General features: G+C 40.6%; 1 protein-coding gene across 4 annotated transcripts in view; it reads left to right on the top strand.

Moving 5' to 3' along the window:
• LOC121536607 (dachshund homolog 1) overlaps nt 1-860 on the top strand; it is a 260,659-nt gene extending 259,799 nt beyond the window's left edge. For all 4 annotated transcript variants that reach the window (XM_041844008.1, XM_041844007.2, XM_041844010.2 and 1 more), the window contains one exon: nt 31-860. In XM_041844008.1, the coding sequence (XP_041699942.1) occupies nt 31-68 (38 nt within the window). In that variant the 3' untranslated portion in view covers nt 69-860. The remainder of the gene's footprint in view (nt 1-30) is intronic.
• Nucleotides 861-17,629: the final 16,769 nt, after the last annotated feature.

Below are 17,629 nucleotides of genomic sequence, written 5' to 3'. Positions count from 1 at the left end.
CCCTTTCTCCTTTGTATTTTTTTTCTTCAGATGGAAGACTGTTCTTGAAAACCACAGTGATGTACTGATAAGAAGATGATGAGGAGAGCTAAAGGGGAAATAATCCCATGAAGATTCTCAAGAGCCCTTATCCAGGCAGATTTAGTAGCAGAAACAGGTCTCACTGTGTGTACTGTAACAGTTCAATGGAAGTGTGTTTGGCCAAACGCCAGAGAAGGGTTGTGTCTGAATGTAGAATTAGAATACTTTTTCTCACAGATATCAACATAATATAGTCGCTAAAGCAGGTTTTGATGCATTGAGGTTGGTTGTTTTCTAAGGATAAAGACATTTTTAGCACAGTATAAATGTACCAAGGGGTACACTGTTGGTAATATCTCAAATAAATTCACAGTACTGAAGACTTTTTATACTGTATTTCAACCAGCGAGAAAGCTTTGAACATGGTCAGACTCAGAGGTTTTGTTTTGTATTTCAAGTTTAATTCCAAGATGTTAAAAAATATAAAGCTTGGAAAGAACCTGTGAAAAAATATATAATTTATCTGTATGTTGATCAAAAGAGACGACTGAGATTTGATTTTAATGTTTTCTAAATTAGAAGAAAATACTATCAAGTTTCCTTTTTACTATTGTTGTATATACCCGAACTGATGATAATGATAGGATAACTCACTCTATCAAAAGCCGACTTGATTAATATGTTATATGTATATAAAGTTAAGAGGTGGTATTTGGTATGCAGTAGATCTATTAGGAAGACAATACCGACATTTACACTACCGGTTAAACGTTTTAGAACACCTCCACATTCAAGGGTTTTTCTTTATTTTTACAATTTTCTACATTGTAGAATAATAGTGAAGACATCAAAACGATGAAATAACACGTGGAATCATGTTTTAACCAAAAAAGTGTTAAACAAATACAAATATATTTGAGATTTGAGATTCTTCAAATAGCCACCCTTTGCCTTGATGACAGCTTTGCACACTCTTGGCATTCTCTCAACCAGCTTCACCTGGAATGCTTTTTCAACAGTCTTGAAGGAGTTCCCACATATGCTGAGCACTTGTTGGCTGCTTTCGCTTCACTCTGCGGTCCAACTCATCCCAAACCATCTCAATTTGGTTGAGGTTGGGGGATTGTGGAGGCCAGGTCAACTGATGAAGCACTCCATCACTCTCCTTCTTGGTAAAGTAGCCCTTACACAGCATGGAGGTGTGTTGGGTCATTGTCCTGTTGAAAAACAAATGATAGTCCCACAAAGCCCAAACCAGATGGGATGGCGCATCACTGCTGAATGCTGTGGTAGCCATGCTGGTTAAGTATGCCTTGAATTCTAAATAAATCACAGACAGTGTCACCAGCAAAGCACCCCCACACCATAACACCTCCTTCGCCATTCTTTACGGTGGGAAATACACATGTGGAGATTATCCGTTCACCCACACCGCGTCTCACAAAGACACTGCAGTTGGAACCAAAAATCTCCAATTTGGACTCCAGACCAAAGGACACATTTCCACTGGTCTAAGTACCATTGCCCGTGTTTCTTGGCCCAAGCAAGTCTCTTCTTTTTATATGTGTCCTTTAGTAGAGGTTTCTTTGCAGCAATTCGACTATGAAGGCCTGATTCACACAGTCTCCTCTGAACAGTTGATGTTGAGATGTGTCTGTTACTTGAACTCTGTGAAGCATTTATTTGGGCTCCAATTTCTGAGGCTGGTAACTCTAATGAACTTATCCTCTGCAGCAGAGGTAACTATGGGTCTTCCATAGTTCCATAGTTTTACAAAATAGGGCTATCTTCACAACACAACTGATTTGCTCAAACGCATAAAGAAGGAAAGAAATTCCACAAATTAACTTTTAAAAAGGCACACCTGTTAATTGAAATGCATTCCAGGTGACTACCTCATGAAGCAGGTTGAGATAATGCCAAGAGTGTGCAAAGCTGTCATCAAGGCAAAGGGTGGCTATTTGAAGAATCTCAAATATAAAATATATTTTTTGATTTGTTTAACACTTCTTTGGTTACTATATGATTCCATATGTGTTATTTCATAGTTTCGATGTCTTTACTATTATTCTACAATGTAGAAAATAGTAAAAATTAAGAAAAACCCTTGAATGAGTAGCTGTTCTAAAACTTTTGACCGGTAGTGTATATGAATTTATAGTTCGTTTTTGTTTAATTTCTGAGCCATCATTGTTTCAAATAGCTGCCATTTTGGTGAGAAAGCATGCAGGCATGTAAATGTTTGTCCTGGAATTATGATATTTAAATCCTATATTGTGCTAAACAAATACGTAGGGTTGATTCACTTTAGCCCAACTGATTTCGAAAATGTACACCTAAAATATTTGCTTTCCAATGGCAACTTTTGCTGTCAATAGTAACCCTTTGCAACAGGTAATAATGTTTTTTATTTAAACACTTTTTTTAAGCCAGTTTCCCAGACACATTTGTTCCTAATGTGTGGCTATTAACTTGTTACATGGACTGTTGGTAATCGCATATTATCACTTGGTAATGAATCTCCTCTTTCAAGACAATTTATTCAGAAGTCACATACAAATATAGGATCTTAATTTGACCAGTTTCCCACTGCAGGAAAATAATCCTGCAGCAACAGGAAATGTGAATTATTGTGTGGATTAAAATTAATGGACATTTTTGTATGGGGTTGATACAGTTTTTGTTAGTGCAAATCAAGTCGGAAATTTTAAAGTGGAAATTTAGAACTTTAGAATACTTTTTAAACTTCAAAGACACTACAAGTTTGCATTTCATGCTGTGCAGGGTGATCAAATTAAGATCCTACATGTGTACAGATAATGCACCTGATAGAATGACTATAGGAAACAATTAGCCGACCCTCTCCGTTGTAGAATATTTGTTTCAAAACTCAAGCAGTACAGTATGTTAATGCCATCATGATGCAGCAAAAATAATACATTTTACTTTATGGAGAGATGTGCTTCATAGTTTTGCACATCAGGTGAGTCAACTCCAATGCAGTATGTATGAGTTAATTCCCGAGACAGGAGCTGATTTATGTCATGTACTGTAACAGGAACAGGCTATGTGTTTGAAAAAATGTAAGGAAAAGAATGTCCCATGTTCACACTTTATTTTATTTTGAAAGTTTGTTGAGATGGAGTTTGTAGGTTTGTTTGTCGCTACTAACTTACATATAGCTACGCATAGCACCCTTCATTGTACTTCAACTTTCAATAAACTTCAAATGTTGATGATAACCAATGTGAGTTAATTGAGTTTATTTTGGACCTGATTCAATTTAACCTGCACAGTAGATACCACACCATTTTACTTTTCATTTGTACAAAACCAAAATACAGGCAGAACCTGCACCAAGACAGTAGAAGTAGATGTGTTGATAGCGTCACAATATTTCTCTGCATGGGCTATTAATATTGTAACGACCTTAACCCAACACCTAGCGGACCTCTTGGCATAATGGTTAAGGTGTTATATTGGCAGTCGCTGAACCCGGGTTTAAGTTCCAGTCGGGGCTACCGCCCCCCGAATTTGCTACATTGGTGTCACAAGTGGGATGGCGCCCGTGAGGCCATTGGAAAGGTGTGTCCACGTGAGGGACATGGTTTAGAGAAGTGCGGGACACGCTCTCCTAAAGGAAGGGAGTAATGTAGCAACCTTAACCCAACACTTAGCAACTTCATCAACAGTTTCGGTCCTCTCGGCGCAATGGTTAAGGTGTTAGCTTGACAGTCACTGGACCCGGGTTCGACTCGTTACAATATTGTATACCTTTCAAAAGGTGCGGAATTATGGGAAATTACTCTACATTTAAGAATATTTCAATTTTTAAGCATATAACAATTTCATATACAACAAATCAAATAGAATTCCGGATCAAAAAGAAAATGGAAAATAAGCAAAGTGTGCCTTGTTCATTAATCAGTATCATCACAATCCAATTCCATGTATTCAGTAAAAAGGCTGGTCTGCTCATAGGTTTGTATAGACTTTTCATCGGCAAGCAGGAACATAATCCCCAATAGAAATAAGGAAAGGTGAATACAGTGGAGGAACACAAATAATATGAACATATAGGCCCCAACCCATATAGGCCCCAACCCACTGTGATGCAGTGGTCTAAGGCACTGCATCGCAGTGATATACGGTGCCACTAGAGATCCTGGTTCGAATCCAGGCTCTGTCGCAGCCGGCCGCGACCGGGAGACTCATGGGCGGCGCACAATTGGCCCAGCGTCGTCCAGGGTAGAGGAGGGAATGGCCGGCAGGGATGTAGCTCAGTTGATAGAGCATGGTGTTTGCAACGCCAGGGTTGTGGGTTCGATTCCCACGGGGGGCCAGTATAAAAAAAATATGTATTCATTAACTGTAAGTCGCTCTGGATAAGAGCGTCTGCTAAATGACTAAAATGTAAATGTAAAGCAAGGCTTTCAAAAGGCATTTCAGACAATCAGATTGTTATTTTGGTCCGAATAGAATGGAGTCATTCAGTGCATTCAAGTGCGTGTGCCACGGCAAATGTTCTTCAAAATACGACAAACATAGTCTCATTCTCTTCAGGACAACTCAGGGTATAACGCATGTTGTCCTTGTAACTGTGGATAAAACATAGCGATCTTAAACGTTGATATTGTAAATGACATGAGTTTTCAAATATGGAAACATGAAGTGCAGATTTGGACTCGGATGTGTTTTGCTTGTATAACATCAAAGCGGTTTTTTATTATACTCAGCGTCTCATCTTTCAGAACACATTGACTCCTCTCGATTTACACCCTTTTCCTCACTTAGACAACATAAAAAGTGCGAAAGTAGCCCAATTAGCGGGACGGATGGGGGCATCTTCTTGTCGCGCTGTGCTCAAGTTTATAACGGCTGTCAGTCAAAACCCATACAGCGCTGCGAAGCAGATAGCATGTTACTGTACAGCCACTGCTTTCCAATTTAGGCACTTATCAATGTCAATCTCTTTTTTTTTTTTTTTTTGTGTTTTATATTCATAGTGTTACCCTATAATATAATATGTGTAAATGAGGATCAGACCAGGCTCCTTTAAAATGTAAATACATTATTTCATGTGTTAAAGTGCATTAAACTAATTCAAAATATTAAGCCCTAAAATGAACAACTGCCTTTGTACTTCCCCTTTCAGCAAATTATACATGGAATCATGACGCTGAACCCACCATTTGTAGATGTTTATTCCTTACAACTGGGATGCATACAGCTTAATGTTACATTGGGGTTGTAATATTTGTCACGCTTTATAATATAACTAAATTAGACATTTTAAAATGATACAGTATAATGGTTCTCAAGTTAATTTTGTTCAGTCACATTTAAATTATAACCTGCCATCATTGCAGTTTCTTCCTAAAAACCACCAAATCACTTTCCACACCTGGCATTAGAGTACATAGAGCCCTTATAGTACATCTTTACTAAGATAGAAAAAACAATATGAGCTTTAACTGTGCTGTTCCACTGGCGGAACGATATGATTCCACATTGATATATAATCAAACCTCTTCAATGGTATACCAGTAGTTTTCATCATCACGTTCTTCAGGGAATCTATTATAATCAGCTTCATGATCGAATATTGAACGGTCACTATCATTGTCTATAAAATTCTTAATCGTCTTCAGAATCATATTTGTAATTTTTTACATCATCTTCTTTGTCTACAGAGGTCTTCACTGGGAACATCCTCAGTGGGTGGACTTTACACCTATTAAGAAAAAAAGGAAAGACTCTCTCAGTGAACTTGTGTATGAACCTGTGTAGATGTTTATAATAATCAGCGTCATACAATTACAGCATACTTCTGTCCTAGTCTAGCCGATTAAACTCAACGCCACGATTTACTAGTGTGGGCGGACTGGAGCTCTGACGTCACATAAAATTGAATTTTTATTTTAAAAAAACTACTGATTTCAGCACCCAAAGAATTGCCTCAATTGTAATTGTGCCTATTCTTCGGGTGCGCCCATAATTGTAATTGCAGGCTATTCTTTGGGTGCTGAAATCAGTAGTTTTTGAAAAAAAGTACATTTTATGTGACGTCTGAGCTCCAGTCCGCCCACACCAGTCACCCCCCAACTCCATCGTAAATCGTGGAGTTGGGTTTAGTTGGCTAGTCCCAGTCCAGCTGCCCTCTGATCCTTAAGGGTTTCTGTCCCACTGTAAGGTGAGTGGCTGATCCTACTGGGGAATGTGTATCGTATTCACCAATGAATCGTAATTGCCAGTACCCACTCTCTACTTCTCCCTGTCCTCTGGACAGACTCTGTCATCACACCCAGTGACCATAGAGTACTGTCCCCAACCTCAATGTCCCAGCTGTGTGTCCCGGATCAAAGCCCTCAGAGCCCAGGACCATTGTAAAGGTATCAAACCTTTCTGGGTCATCAGGAAGATGCTGTGTCTTATTAATCTCATCATTACTGTCTTCATCACTGTCTCACGCTGGTCAGATCCTCAGACAGGATGAGAAGTGGTTGGGAAGTGTTGGGGTCCAGAATCAAGGGCGTGTAGGTCCCAATCTCATTAATCTTCTCCCAGACTCTAAACTGCAGCTTGCCCAAGTGTTTGGCCACACACTGGACGAAAGGGTCGATATCACAGGATATCTTGTCAATTACGTGACTTCCGTCTCGCTTCCGCATTGTCTCCGTGCTGCTGTGCTGTTTGTTGCTACTTGGCTACCTGCCAAACTATTCACGTTTTACTTTTAATAAACGTTTAATCAATCTCTGTGTTCAACAAATTTACCAACTTTTTATTTTGTCCTCACTCATCTTTTTTTCGTTAAACTTTTTCACCCCGGACGTTTTATCCCGAGACAGAAGAGTCATTTTCCTGTGCGTTTTAGCTGCCAATTTTACTTTATTTTCCTTTTTTCCATCGCAACTTTTTTCCCTTATTCAACTTTTTCACTCCGGACGCTTTATCTGGACATGGTTTGTCAACATCTTCAACAGCCGAAGCTAAGTAGTAACATTAACATGATGTCTTCTAATTGCAGTCGCTGTACTCATAATATACAGGAGAACGATCGCCTTACGGCGAGAATAGCTGTGCTACAAGCCCAGCTTCAGACGCAATCGTTAGGCAAGGGTAATTTCAGTGTAGGAAAGGAAGAAACAGCGTCTGTGCCACCAGTAAGTACAGACAGTAACGTTAGTATAAATCCCCCGCACAGTCCCCGCAGCCGGACAACTTTCTCATGGCTTCTGGAGGGAAATACTGTTGGAATGCTCAACCGGTGTCGCTCATTCAGCCGACAGAAACCTTCAACCGGTTTTCCCCATTATGTAGCGAGTCGGAGTCTGAGTCTGAGTCTTCTCTTGTCTCTACTCCTCCCGTTACGGGGTCTGAGACGCCGAAGGCTCCCACCATTAGCTCTGACAAATTGAAAACCCTAGTCATTGGCGACTCCATTACCCGCAGTATTAGACTTAAAACGAATCACCCAGCGATCATACACTGTTTACCAGGGGGCAGGGCTACCGACGTTAAGGCTAATCTAAAGATGGTGCTGGCTAAAGCTAAAACTGGCGAGTGTAGAGAGTATAGAGATATTGTTATCCACGTCGGCACCAACGATGTTAGGATGAAACAGTCAAAGGTCACCAAGTGCAACATAGCTTCAGCTTGTAAATCAGCTAGAAAGATGTGTCGGCATCGAGTAATTGTCTCTGGCCCCCTCCCAGTTAGGGGAAGTGACGAGCTCTACAGCAGAGTCTCAGCACTCAATCGCTGGTTGAAAACTGTTTTCTGCCCCTCCCAAAAGATAACATTTGTGGATAATTGGCCCTCTTTCTGGGACTCACCCACAAACAGGACCAAGCCTGACCTGCTGAGGAGTGACGGACTCCATCCTAGCTGGAGGGGTGCTCTCCTCTTATCTACCAACATAGATAGGGCTCTAACTCCTCTAGCCCCACAGTGAAATAGGGTGCAGGCCAGGCAGCAGGCTGTTAGCCAACCTGCCAGCTTAGTGGAGTCTGCCAATAGCATAGTCAGTGTAGTCAGCTCAGCCATACCCATTGAGACTGTGTCTGTGCCTCGACCTAGGTTGGGCAAAACTAAACATGGCGGTGTTCACCCTAGCAATCTTATTAGGATAAAGACCTCCTCCATTCCTGCCATTATTGAAAGAGATCGTGATACCTCACATCTCAAAATAGGGTTACTTAATGTTAGATCCCTCACTTCAAAGGCAGTCATAGTCAATGAACTAATCACTGATCATAATCTTGATGTGATTGGCCTGACTGAAACATGGCTTAAGCCTGATGAATTTGCTGTGTTAAATGAGGCCTCACCTCCTGGTTACACTAGTGACCATATTCCCGTGCATCCCGCAAAGGCGGAGGTGTTGCTAACATTTACGATAGCAAATTTCAATTTACAAAAAAAAAATGGCGTTTTCATCTTTTGAGCTTCTAGTCATGAAATCTATGCAGCCTACTCAATCACTTTTTATAGCTACTGTTTACAGGCCTCCTGGGCCATATACAGCGTTCCTCTCTGAGTTTCCTGAATTCCTATCAGACCTTGTAGTCATAGCAGATCATATTCTAATTTTTGGTGATTTTAATATTCACATGGAGAAGTCCACAGACCCACTCCAAAAGTCTTTCGGAGCCATCATCGACTCAGTGGGTTTTGTCCAACATGTCTCTGGACCTACTCACTGCCACAGTCATACTCTGGACCTAGTTTTGTCCCATGGAATAAATGTTGTAGATCTTAATGTTTTTCCACAAAATCCTGGACTATCGGACCACCATTTTATTACGTTTGCAATCGCAACAAATAATCTGCTCAGACCCCAACCAAGGAGCATCAAAAGTCGTGCTATAAATTCTCAGACAACACAAAAATTCCTTGATGCCCTTCCAGACTCCTTCTGCCTACCCAAGGACGTCAGAGGACAAAAATCAGTTAACCACTTAACTGAGGAACTCAATTTAACCTTGCGCAATACCCTAGATGCAGTTGCACCCCTAAAAACGAAAAACATTTGTCATAAGAAACTAGCTCCCTGGTATACAGAAAATACCCGAGCTTTGAAGCAAGCTTCCAGGAAATTGGAACGGAAATGGCGCCACACCAAACTGGAAGTCTTCCGACTAGCTTGGAAAGACAGTACCGTGCAGTACCGAAGAGCCCTCACTGCTGCTCGATCATCCTACTTTTCCAACTTAATCGAGGAAAATAAGAATAATCCAAAATTTATTTTTGATACTGTTGCAAAGCTAACTAAAAAGCAGCATTCCCCAAGAGAGGATGGCTTTCACTTCAGCAGTAATAAATTCATGAACTTCTTTGAGGAAAAGATCATGACCATTAGAAAGCAAATTACGGACTCCTCTTTGAATCTGCGTATTCCTCCAGGGCTTAGCTGTCCTGGATCTGCACAGCTCTGCGAGGGCCTGGGATCGGGAGAGACACTTAAGTGTTTTAGTACTATATCTCTTGACACAATGATGAAAATAATCATGGCCTCTAAACCTTCAAGCTGCATACTGGATCCTATTCCTACTAAACTGCTGAAGGAGCTGCTTCCTGTGCTTGGCCCTCCTATGTTGAACATAATAAACAGCTCTCTATCCACCGGATGTGTACCAAACTCACTAAAAGTGGCAGTGATAAAGCCTCTCTTGAAAAAGCCAAACCTTGACCCGGAAAATATAAAAAACTATCGGCCTATATCGAATCTTCCATTCCTCTCAAAAATTTTAGAAAAAGCTGTTGCGCAGCAACTCACTGCCTTTCTGAAGACAAACAATGTGTACGAAATGCTTCAGTCTGGTTTTAGACCCCATCATAGCACTGAGACTGCACTTGTGAAGGTGGTAAATGACCTTTTAATGGCGTCAGACCGAGGCTCTGCATCTGTCCTCGTGCTACTAGACCTTAGTGCTGCCTTTGACACCATCGATCACCACATTATTTTGGAGAGACTGGAAACCCAAATTGGTCTACACGGACAAGTTCTGGCCTGGTTTAGATCTTACCTGTCGGAAAGATATCAGTTTGTCTCTGTGAATGGTCTGTCCTCCGACAAATCAACTGTACATTTCGGTGTTCCTCAAGGTTCCGTTTTAGGACCACTATTGTTTTCACTATATATTTTACCTCTTGGGGATGTTATTCGAAAACATAATGTTAACTTTCACTGCTATGCGGATGACACACAGCTGTACATTTCAATGAAACATGGTGAAGCCCCAAAATTGCCCTCGCTAGAAGCCTGTGTTTCAGACATAAGGAAGTGGATGGCTGAAAACTTTTACTTTTAAACTCGGACAAAACAGAGATGCTTGTTCTAGGTCCCAAGAAACAAAGAGATCTTCTGTTAAATCTGACAATTCATCTTGATGGTTGTAAAGTCGTCTCAAATAAAACTGTGAAGGACCTCGGCGTTACTCTTGACCCTGATCTCTCTTTTGACGAACATATCAAGACTGTTTCAAGGACAGCTTTTTTCCATCTACGTAACATTGCAAAAATCAGAAATTTTCTGTCCAAAAATGATGCAGAAAAATTAATCCATGCATTTGTTACTTCTAGGTTAGACTACTGCAATGCTCTATTTTCCGGCTACCCGGATAAAGCACTAAATAAACTTCAGTTAGTGCTAAATACGGCTGCTAGAATCCTGACTAGAACCAAGAAATTTGATCATATTACTCCAGTGCTAGCTTCCCTACACTGGCTTCCTGTTAAGGCAAGGGCTGATTTCAAGGTTTTACTGTTAACCTATAAAGCGTTACATGGGCTTGCTCCTACCTATCTTTCCGAGTTGGTCCTGCCGTACATACCAATACGTACGCTACGGTCACAAGACGCAGGCCTCCTAATTGTCCCTAGAATTTCTAAGCAAACAGCGGGAGGCAGGGCTTTCTCCTATAGATCTCAATTTTTATGGAACAGTCTGCCTACCCATGTGAGAGACGCAGACTCGGTCTCAACCTTTAAGTCTTTACTGAAGACTTATCTCTTCAGTAGGTCATATGATTGAGTGTAGTCTGGCCCAGGAGTGTGAAGGTGAACGGAAAGGCTCTGGAGCAACGAACAGCCCTTGCTGTCTCTGCCGGGCCGGTTCCCCTCTCCACTGGGGTTCTCTGCCTCTAACCCTGTTGCAGGGGCTGAGTCACTGGCTTGCTGGTGCTCTTTCATGCCGTCCCTGGGAGGGGTGCGTCACTTGAGTGGGTTGAGTTACTGACGTGATCTTCCTGTCTGGGTTGGCGCCCCCCCTTGGTTTGTGCTGTGGTGGAGACCTCTGTGGGCTATACTCGGCCTTGTCTCAGGATTGTAAGTTGGTGGTTGAGGATATCCCTCTAGTGGTGCGGGGGCTGTGCTTTGGCAGAGTGGGTGGGGTTATATCCTTCCTGTTTGGCCCTGTCCGGGGTTTCTTCGGATGGGGCCACAGTGTCTCCGGACCGCTCCTGTCTCAGCCTCCAGTATTTATGCTGCAGTAGTTTATGTGTCGGGGGGCTGGGGTTAGTTGGTTATACCTGGAGTACTTCTCCTGTCTTATCCAGTGTCCTGTGTGAATTTAAGTATGCTCTCTCTAATTCTCTCGTTCTCTCTTTCTCTCTGAGAACCTGAGCCCTAGGACCATACGTCAGGGCTACCGGGCATGATGACACCTTGCTGTCCCCAGTCCGCCTGGCCTTGCTGCTATTCCAGTTTCAACTGTTCTGCCTGCGGTTACGAAACCCCTACCTGTCCCAGACCTGCTGTTTTCAACTCTTAATGATCGGCTATGAAAAGCCAACTGAGAGACCTGAGCACCTAGGACCATACGTCGGGACTACCGGCCGTGGTGACTCCTTGCTGTCCCCAGTCCGCCTGGCCTTGCTGCTATTCCAGTTTCAACTGTTCTGCCTGCGGTTATGGAACCCCTACCTGTCCCAGACCTGCTGTTTTCAACTCTTAATGATCGGCTATGAAAAGCCAACTGAGATTTATTCCTGATTATTATTTGACCATGCTTGTCACTTATGAACATTTTTGAACATCTTGGCATGGTTCTGTTATAATCTTCACCCGGCACAGCCAGAAGAGGACTGGCCACCCCTCATAGCCTGGTTCCTCTCTAGGTTTCTTCCTAGGTTTTCGCCTTTCTAGGGAGTTTTTCCTAGCCACCGTGCTTCTACACCTGCATTACTAGCTGTTTGGGGTTTTAGGCTGGGTTTCTGTACAGCACTTCGAGATATTAGCTGATGTAAGAAGGGCTATATAAAATAAAATTGATTGATTGATTGATTGATATCTTTACATGACACGTTTTTGATAATCTAGAGAATGCAGACCATTTCCAATGCATATTTGGAGTTTTGTGAATATGCACCATATCCTGAGAAATTCTGAATCCAGATGTCTTTTAGACATTTTGGGATTACTCTGAATATCACACATGGACATTTCCTATGGCCAGATATGGATTCATTTGATATCCTGAGATATGTGACATACTATTTTCTTTCTTCATGTTGACAAATACTGACTGCATACATAGCACATCTGTGTTTTCTCAGTACATTCAAGATATGAAGCTATATTGAGTCCAGATATGCATCTCTTGCCTGAGGTCCATATTCGGATCCTGATATGCTTTTTAATATGCAGAAAATAACGACGATTTCTGATGCATTTCTGAGTATTCAGCACATGCTCAATAATTTGACATATATGAAATCCATATTTTTCTGTCATACACATATCATTTTTGAATTCCCTCCGGATTTCATACATGGTATGGCTGGATATGGGCTCATTAAATATCCTGAGCTAGGCCTATGTGGACATTTTATTTTGATGAATACCGACAGTAGGCCTACATAGTATAGTTTCTCAGCACATACAATGCATTTGCTTTTGGCTGAGGTCCATATCAGGATCTTGATATGCATTTTCATATACTAAATAAAGACAGTTTCGTATGCTTATTTGAGTTTTGAGGACATGCTCAATAATTTGACAAATATTAAATGCATATCATTCTTTCAGACACTATAATTTTTGCATTCCCTCTGGATAAAGGCGCGCGCAAACCGTAAGCTAAAAGCACTCTAACTGGTAGCCTAGCAACAAGAATCACAGATTTTCTGTTTTGGAGTTCAAACTGTCGTTTTTAAACATGTGGTTGAACTGACAACTGGAGAAAAAAATAAGTGAAAATGTTCAGAAAATGTCTCAAAAAATGTAACACTAAAGTTAGTATCTAATTTGAGATATGTTGATTTCAGTATTACTTCAGTGCCTCGTTGCAAACAGGATGCATATTTAGGAATATTTTAATTCTGTACAGGCTTCCTTCTTTTCACTCTGTTATTTATGTCAGTATTGTGGAGTAACTACAATGTTGTTGATTCATCCTCAGTTATCTCCTATCACAGCCATTAAACTCCGTAACTGTTTTAAAATCATCATTGGCCTCATAGTGAAATCCCTGAGCGGTTTCCTTCCTCTCCAGCAACTGAGTTAGGAAGGGCGCCTATATCTTTGTAGTGAGTGGGTACACCATCCAAAGCGTAATTAATAACTGCACCATCACCATGCTCAAAGGGATATTCAATACTGCTTTTTTGTTTTTTACTCATCTAACAATATGTGCCCTTCTTTGCGAACCATTGGAAAACCTCCCTGGTCTTTGTGGTTGAATCTGGGGCGGCAGGTAGCTTAGTGGTTAAGAGCGTTGTGCCAGTAACCGAAAGGTCGCTGGTTCTAATCCCAGAGCCAACTAGGTGAAAAATCTGTCGATGTGCCCTTGAGCAAGGCACTTAACCCTAATTGCTCATGTAAGTCGCTCTGGATAAGAGTGTCTGCTAAATCACAATAAATAAATAAAAATCTGTGCTTAAAATTCACTGCTCAACTGAGGGACCATACAGATAATTGTATGTGTGGGGTGCAGAGATGGGGTAGTCATTTAAAAATCATGTTAAACACAATTATTGCACACACAGTCAGTCCACACAACTTTTCATGTTTTATTAATTTGTAAACATTTCTAAAAACATAATTCCACTTTGACAATATGGGGTATTGTGTGTAGATCAGTGACACAACATCTCAATTTAATCTATTTTAAATTCAGGCTGTAGCACAACAAAATGTGGAAAAAGTCAAGGCATATCAATACTTTCTGAAGGCACCGTAGGGAATGATGGTAGTGCTCAATGTTCAGAATGCTGGGCCTTCTTGAACATGACCCTGTTTAATATAGGCCTATAAACACATCACAGAGGATAACAACGTTAAACATGACAATGCTGCAGTACACTGGGCAATGAGAAAACTGGTTGTATGATTGTTTGTGTGCAACTGTTTGTGTGCAATCTTTGGAATTTTGTAATCATTTATTTATAGTCAAGGGGTAGCCAAATGAAAACTGTATCAAAGAGAGAAGCACCAGATAAACAAATTATTTTAAACGTTATTTCCAAGGTTCAGATTCCCTTCATTCTTCTCGTCATATCCTACTCAGGTCCCAAGGTTAAAGAGGGTACACTACACTACTAGACCATGTGTGTTGTGGTTTTTCACCATGAGCCAAAGGGTTTTAAGAGTGGGCATACACTAGGCCTACGCTTTTCCATTGCAGAGCGAGAAGTCAATGTTGCATTATGTGAGTACCATAAATTACTACGTTTTTGGTCACTTTACCTGAAAAATGGTGGGACACAGACCCTCATGCTTCAATGTTTCACTACATGCTGCTAGTGCAAAACCATGGTATTTTTTTCATTGTACTTTTTCTTTGTAATTTTCATTCTACTTTTGGCATTCAAAAAGACCCAGCTGCTAGGCCAACACAGCATGAGAGTAAGAAAGACCCAACTGATGGTTAAATTAACCCATGTTTGGGTAATCAGAACACTGCAACATGTTGGACTATTCATGCGACCCAGCTTGCTGAGTCAAAATAATCCAGCATGTGTTCTGTCCAATATTTACCCAGTGCTGGGTTTATGAAAAAACCCAAATTGGGTTGTTTTTAACCCATCATTTTTTTGAGTGTAGTCTTGTTCTAGAAAATTATCATTTATAATCATTAAGTTCACATAAAGAAAATAATCTGCAGAGAAGAATGGGAGAAACTCCCCAAATACAGGTGTGTCAAGCTTGTATCGTCATACCCAAGAAGACTCGAGGCTGTAGTTGCTGCCAAAGGTGCGTCAACAAAGTACTGAGTAAATGGTCTGAATACTTATGTAAATCAAATCAAATCAAATGTTATTTGTCACATGCGCCGAATACAACAGGTGTAGACCTTACAGTGAAATGCTTACTTACAAGCCCATAACCAACAATCCAGTTTTAAGAAAAAAAAAAAAAACATCACAAAAAATACAATATAAAATAATACGAAATAAAAGTAACAAATAATTAAAGAGCATCAGTAAAAATAACAATAGCGAGGCTATATACAGGGGGTACCGGTACCGAGTCAATGTGCGGGGGCACCGGTTAGTCGAGGTAACTTGGGTAATATGTACATGTAGGTAGAGTTGTTAAAGTTACTATGCATAGATAATAAACAGAGTAGCAGCAGCAGCGTAAAAGGGGGGGCAATGCAAATAGTCTGGGTAGCCATTTGATTAGATGTTCAGGAGTCTTATGGCTTGGGGGTAGAAGCTGTTTAGAAGCCTCTTGGACCTAGACTTGGCACTCCGGTATCGCTTGCCATGCGGTAGCAGAGAGAACAGTCTATGACTAGGTGATATAAATGTGATATTTCAGTTTTTTATTATTAATACATTTGCAACAATTTCTAAAAAACTGTTTTTGCTTTGACATTATGGGGTATTGTTTGTAGTTTGATGAGAAAACCCCCCCCGATTTAATCCATTTTAGAATATGGCTGTATGGGTCAAGGGGTCTGACTACTTTCCAAATGCACTGTACATAGGTTCGGTTTGCTCCTAGCAGAACTCGGCTAGGGGAAGTGAAAGGCTGTGCTCGCATACTCCCTTAAAATACCTTCCCTTGAAAAAATATATCAAGAGGGACAAACAGCAATATTACTGTGTGTCCCTCTTGAGACGCCGTCGCAATAAGTACACTGCTCCCAAGTGGCGCAGCGGTATAAGGCACTGCATCTCAGTGCTAGAGGCATCATTACAGACCCTGGTTCGATTTAAAGCTGTATCATAATCCGGCCGTGAGTCCCATAGGGTGGCGCACAATTGGCCCAGCATTGTCCAGGTTTGGCAGGGGTAGGCCATCATTGTAAATAAGAATTTGTGGTTAACTGATTTGCCTCATTAAATAAAGGTTAAATAAAAAATATATACAAATAATTAAGATAATAGTCAGAACTAAGATAACTCAAGAAATCTGTAATTAATTTTGACGTTTTTGCATGAAACCATGTCGTCTGTCATTGAATGACAATAAACACTTCTTTGAAGAATCCCTACTGTTGACCATTCACCGACGAAGGGGCGTAGGCTTCGGCTACCGAACTTCGACAAGCCTCAAGAAAAATGTTGTGTGCTCCAACAGCTAGAAAAATAACCTGTAGAACGAACTAAACGAACAAAAACGTCAAAACAAATTTGTAAAAATAAATGCGCTAACTGTTTAGACTGGGAAGTGTATGGTAAACTTTAGCCTAGTAGCTCCTTGGTTGTCACTCACCCCATTGTAGTGTCAGCTTGTCAGTGGTTTTTGCTATGTTTTATTTAGCTAGTCCTTACTTCGAAATCTACTTTCTGGGATAGCTAGCTATCTATTCATGTCCATGTATATTGACCTGTTGTTACCATCTTAATTAGCCAGGTAATGCTACCTTTGTTCATATACCAGTGGTTCTCAAACCTCTCCTCGTGGAACCCCAGACGTTTCACAATTTTATTGTAGCTCGAAACTAGCTCACCTGATTCACCTATTCAAGGGCTTGGTGATTAGTGACAAGTTGAATCAGGTGTGATAGCTCTTGAATAGATCAAATACATGGAACGACTGGGGGTCCCAGAGGAGAGGTTTGAGAACCGCTGGATTATACACCTTGCACAAAGCATGGATATTTCGACGTTTACCTAGCTTGTTGGTTATGTAGCTAACTACTTAACCTGCATGCAGGTTTTTATCAGTTGAACTACCCATTTTGTAACAAAAATGACGGAATGATGTTGCTAGCTAGCTGGCTAAATTGGTGGATGGGACGGGAGTGGTGAAATCTTAATAGACTAGCTCCAAAGAAAACAAGTCAGAAACCCCCATTAATTATTTCAAAGAAGCTTCCTGAAAAATATACTTACTCATTTAATTTTCATCCTGTAAAACAAGTCGCCATTTTTCAGTCTCTTCAAAACACTGCGAAAAGGAGACCATATATATATATATTTTTTAACTTATCAACGTTTATTGGTCTCGTACATAGATTTGCAGATGTTGTGTTTCTTGCTTCAACCGTGCAGTAATAAGACCTAGCAATACAAAACAATACTTACATAATCCAAAAATATAAAATAAAACAATTAAGAAATAACTGAATAAGCAATGTCAGAGTCCGGAATATATATAAACAGGTTTTTAGAAATTTGTGCAAATTTAATATAAAAAAAAATTTGAAATA

Source organism: Coregonus clupeaformis, chromosome 23, assembly GCF_020615455.1.
Source record: "Coregonus clupeaformis isolate EN_2021a chromosome 23, ASM2061545v1, whole genome shotgun sequence".
NCBI lineage: Eukaryota > Metazoa > Chordata > Actinopteri > Salmoniformes > Salmonidae > Coregonus > Coregonus clupeaformis.
The sequence above is the reverse complement of the archived record's forward strand: the minus strand, read 5'-3'. Positions and strand labels throughout refer to the sequence as shown.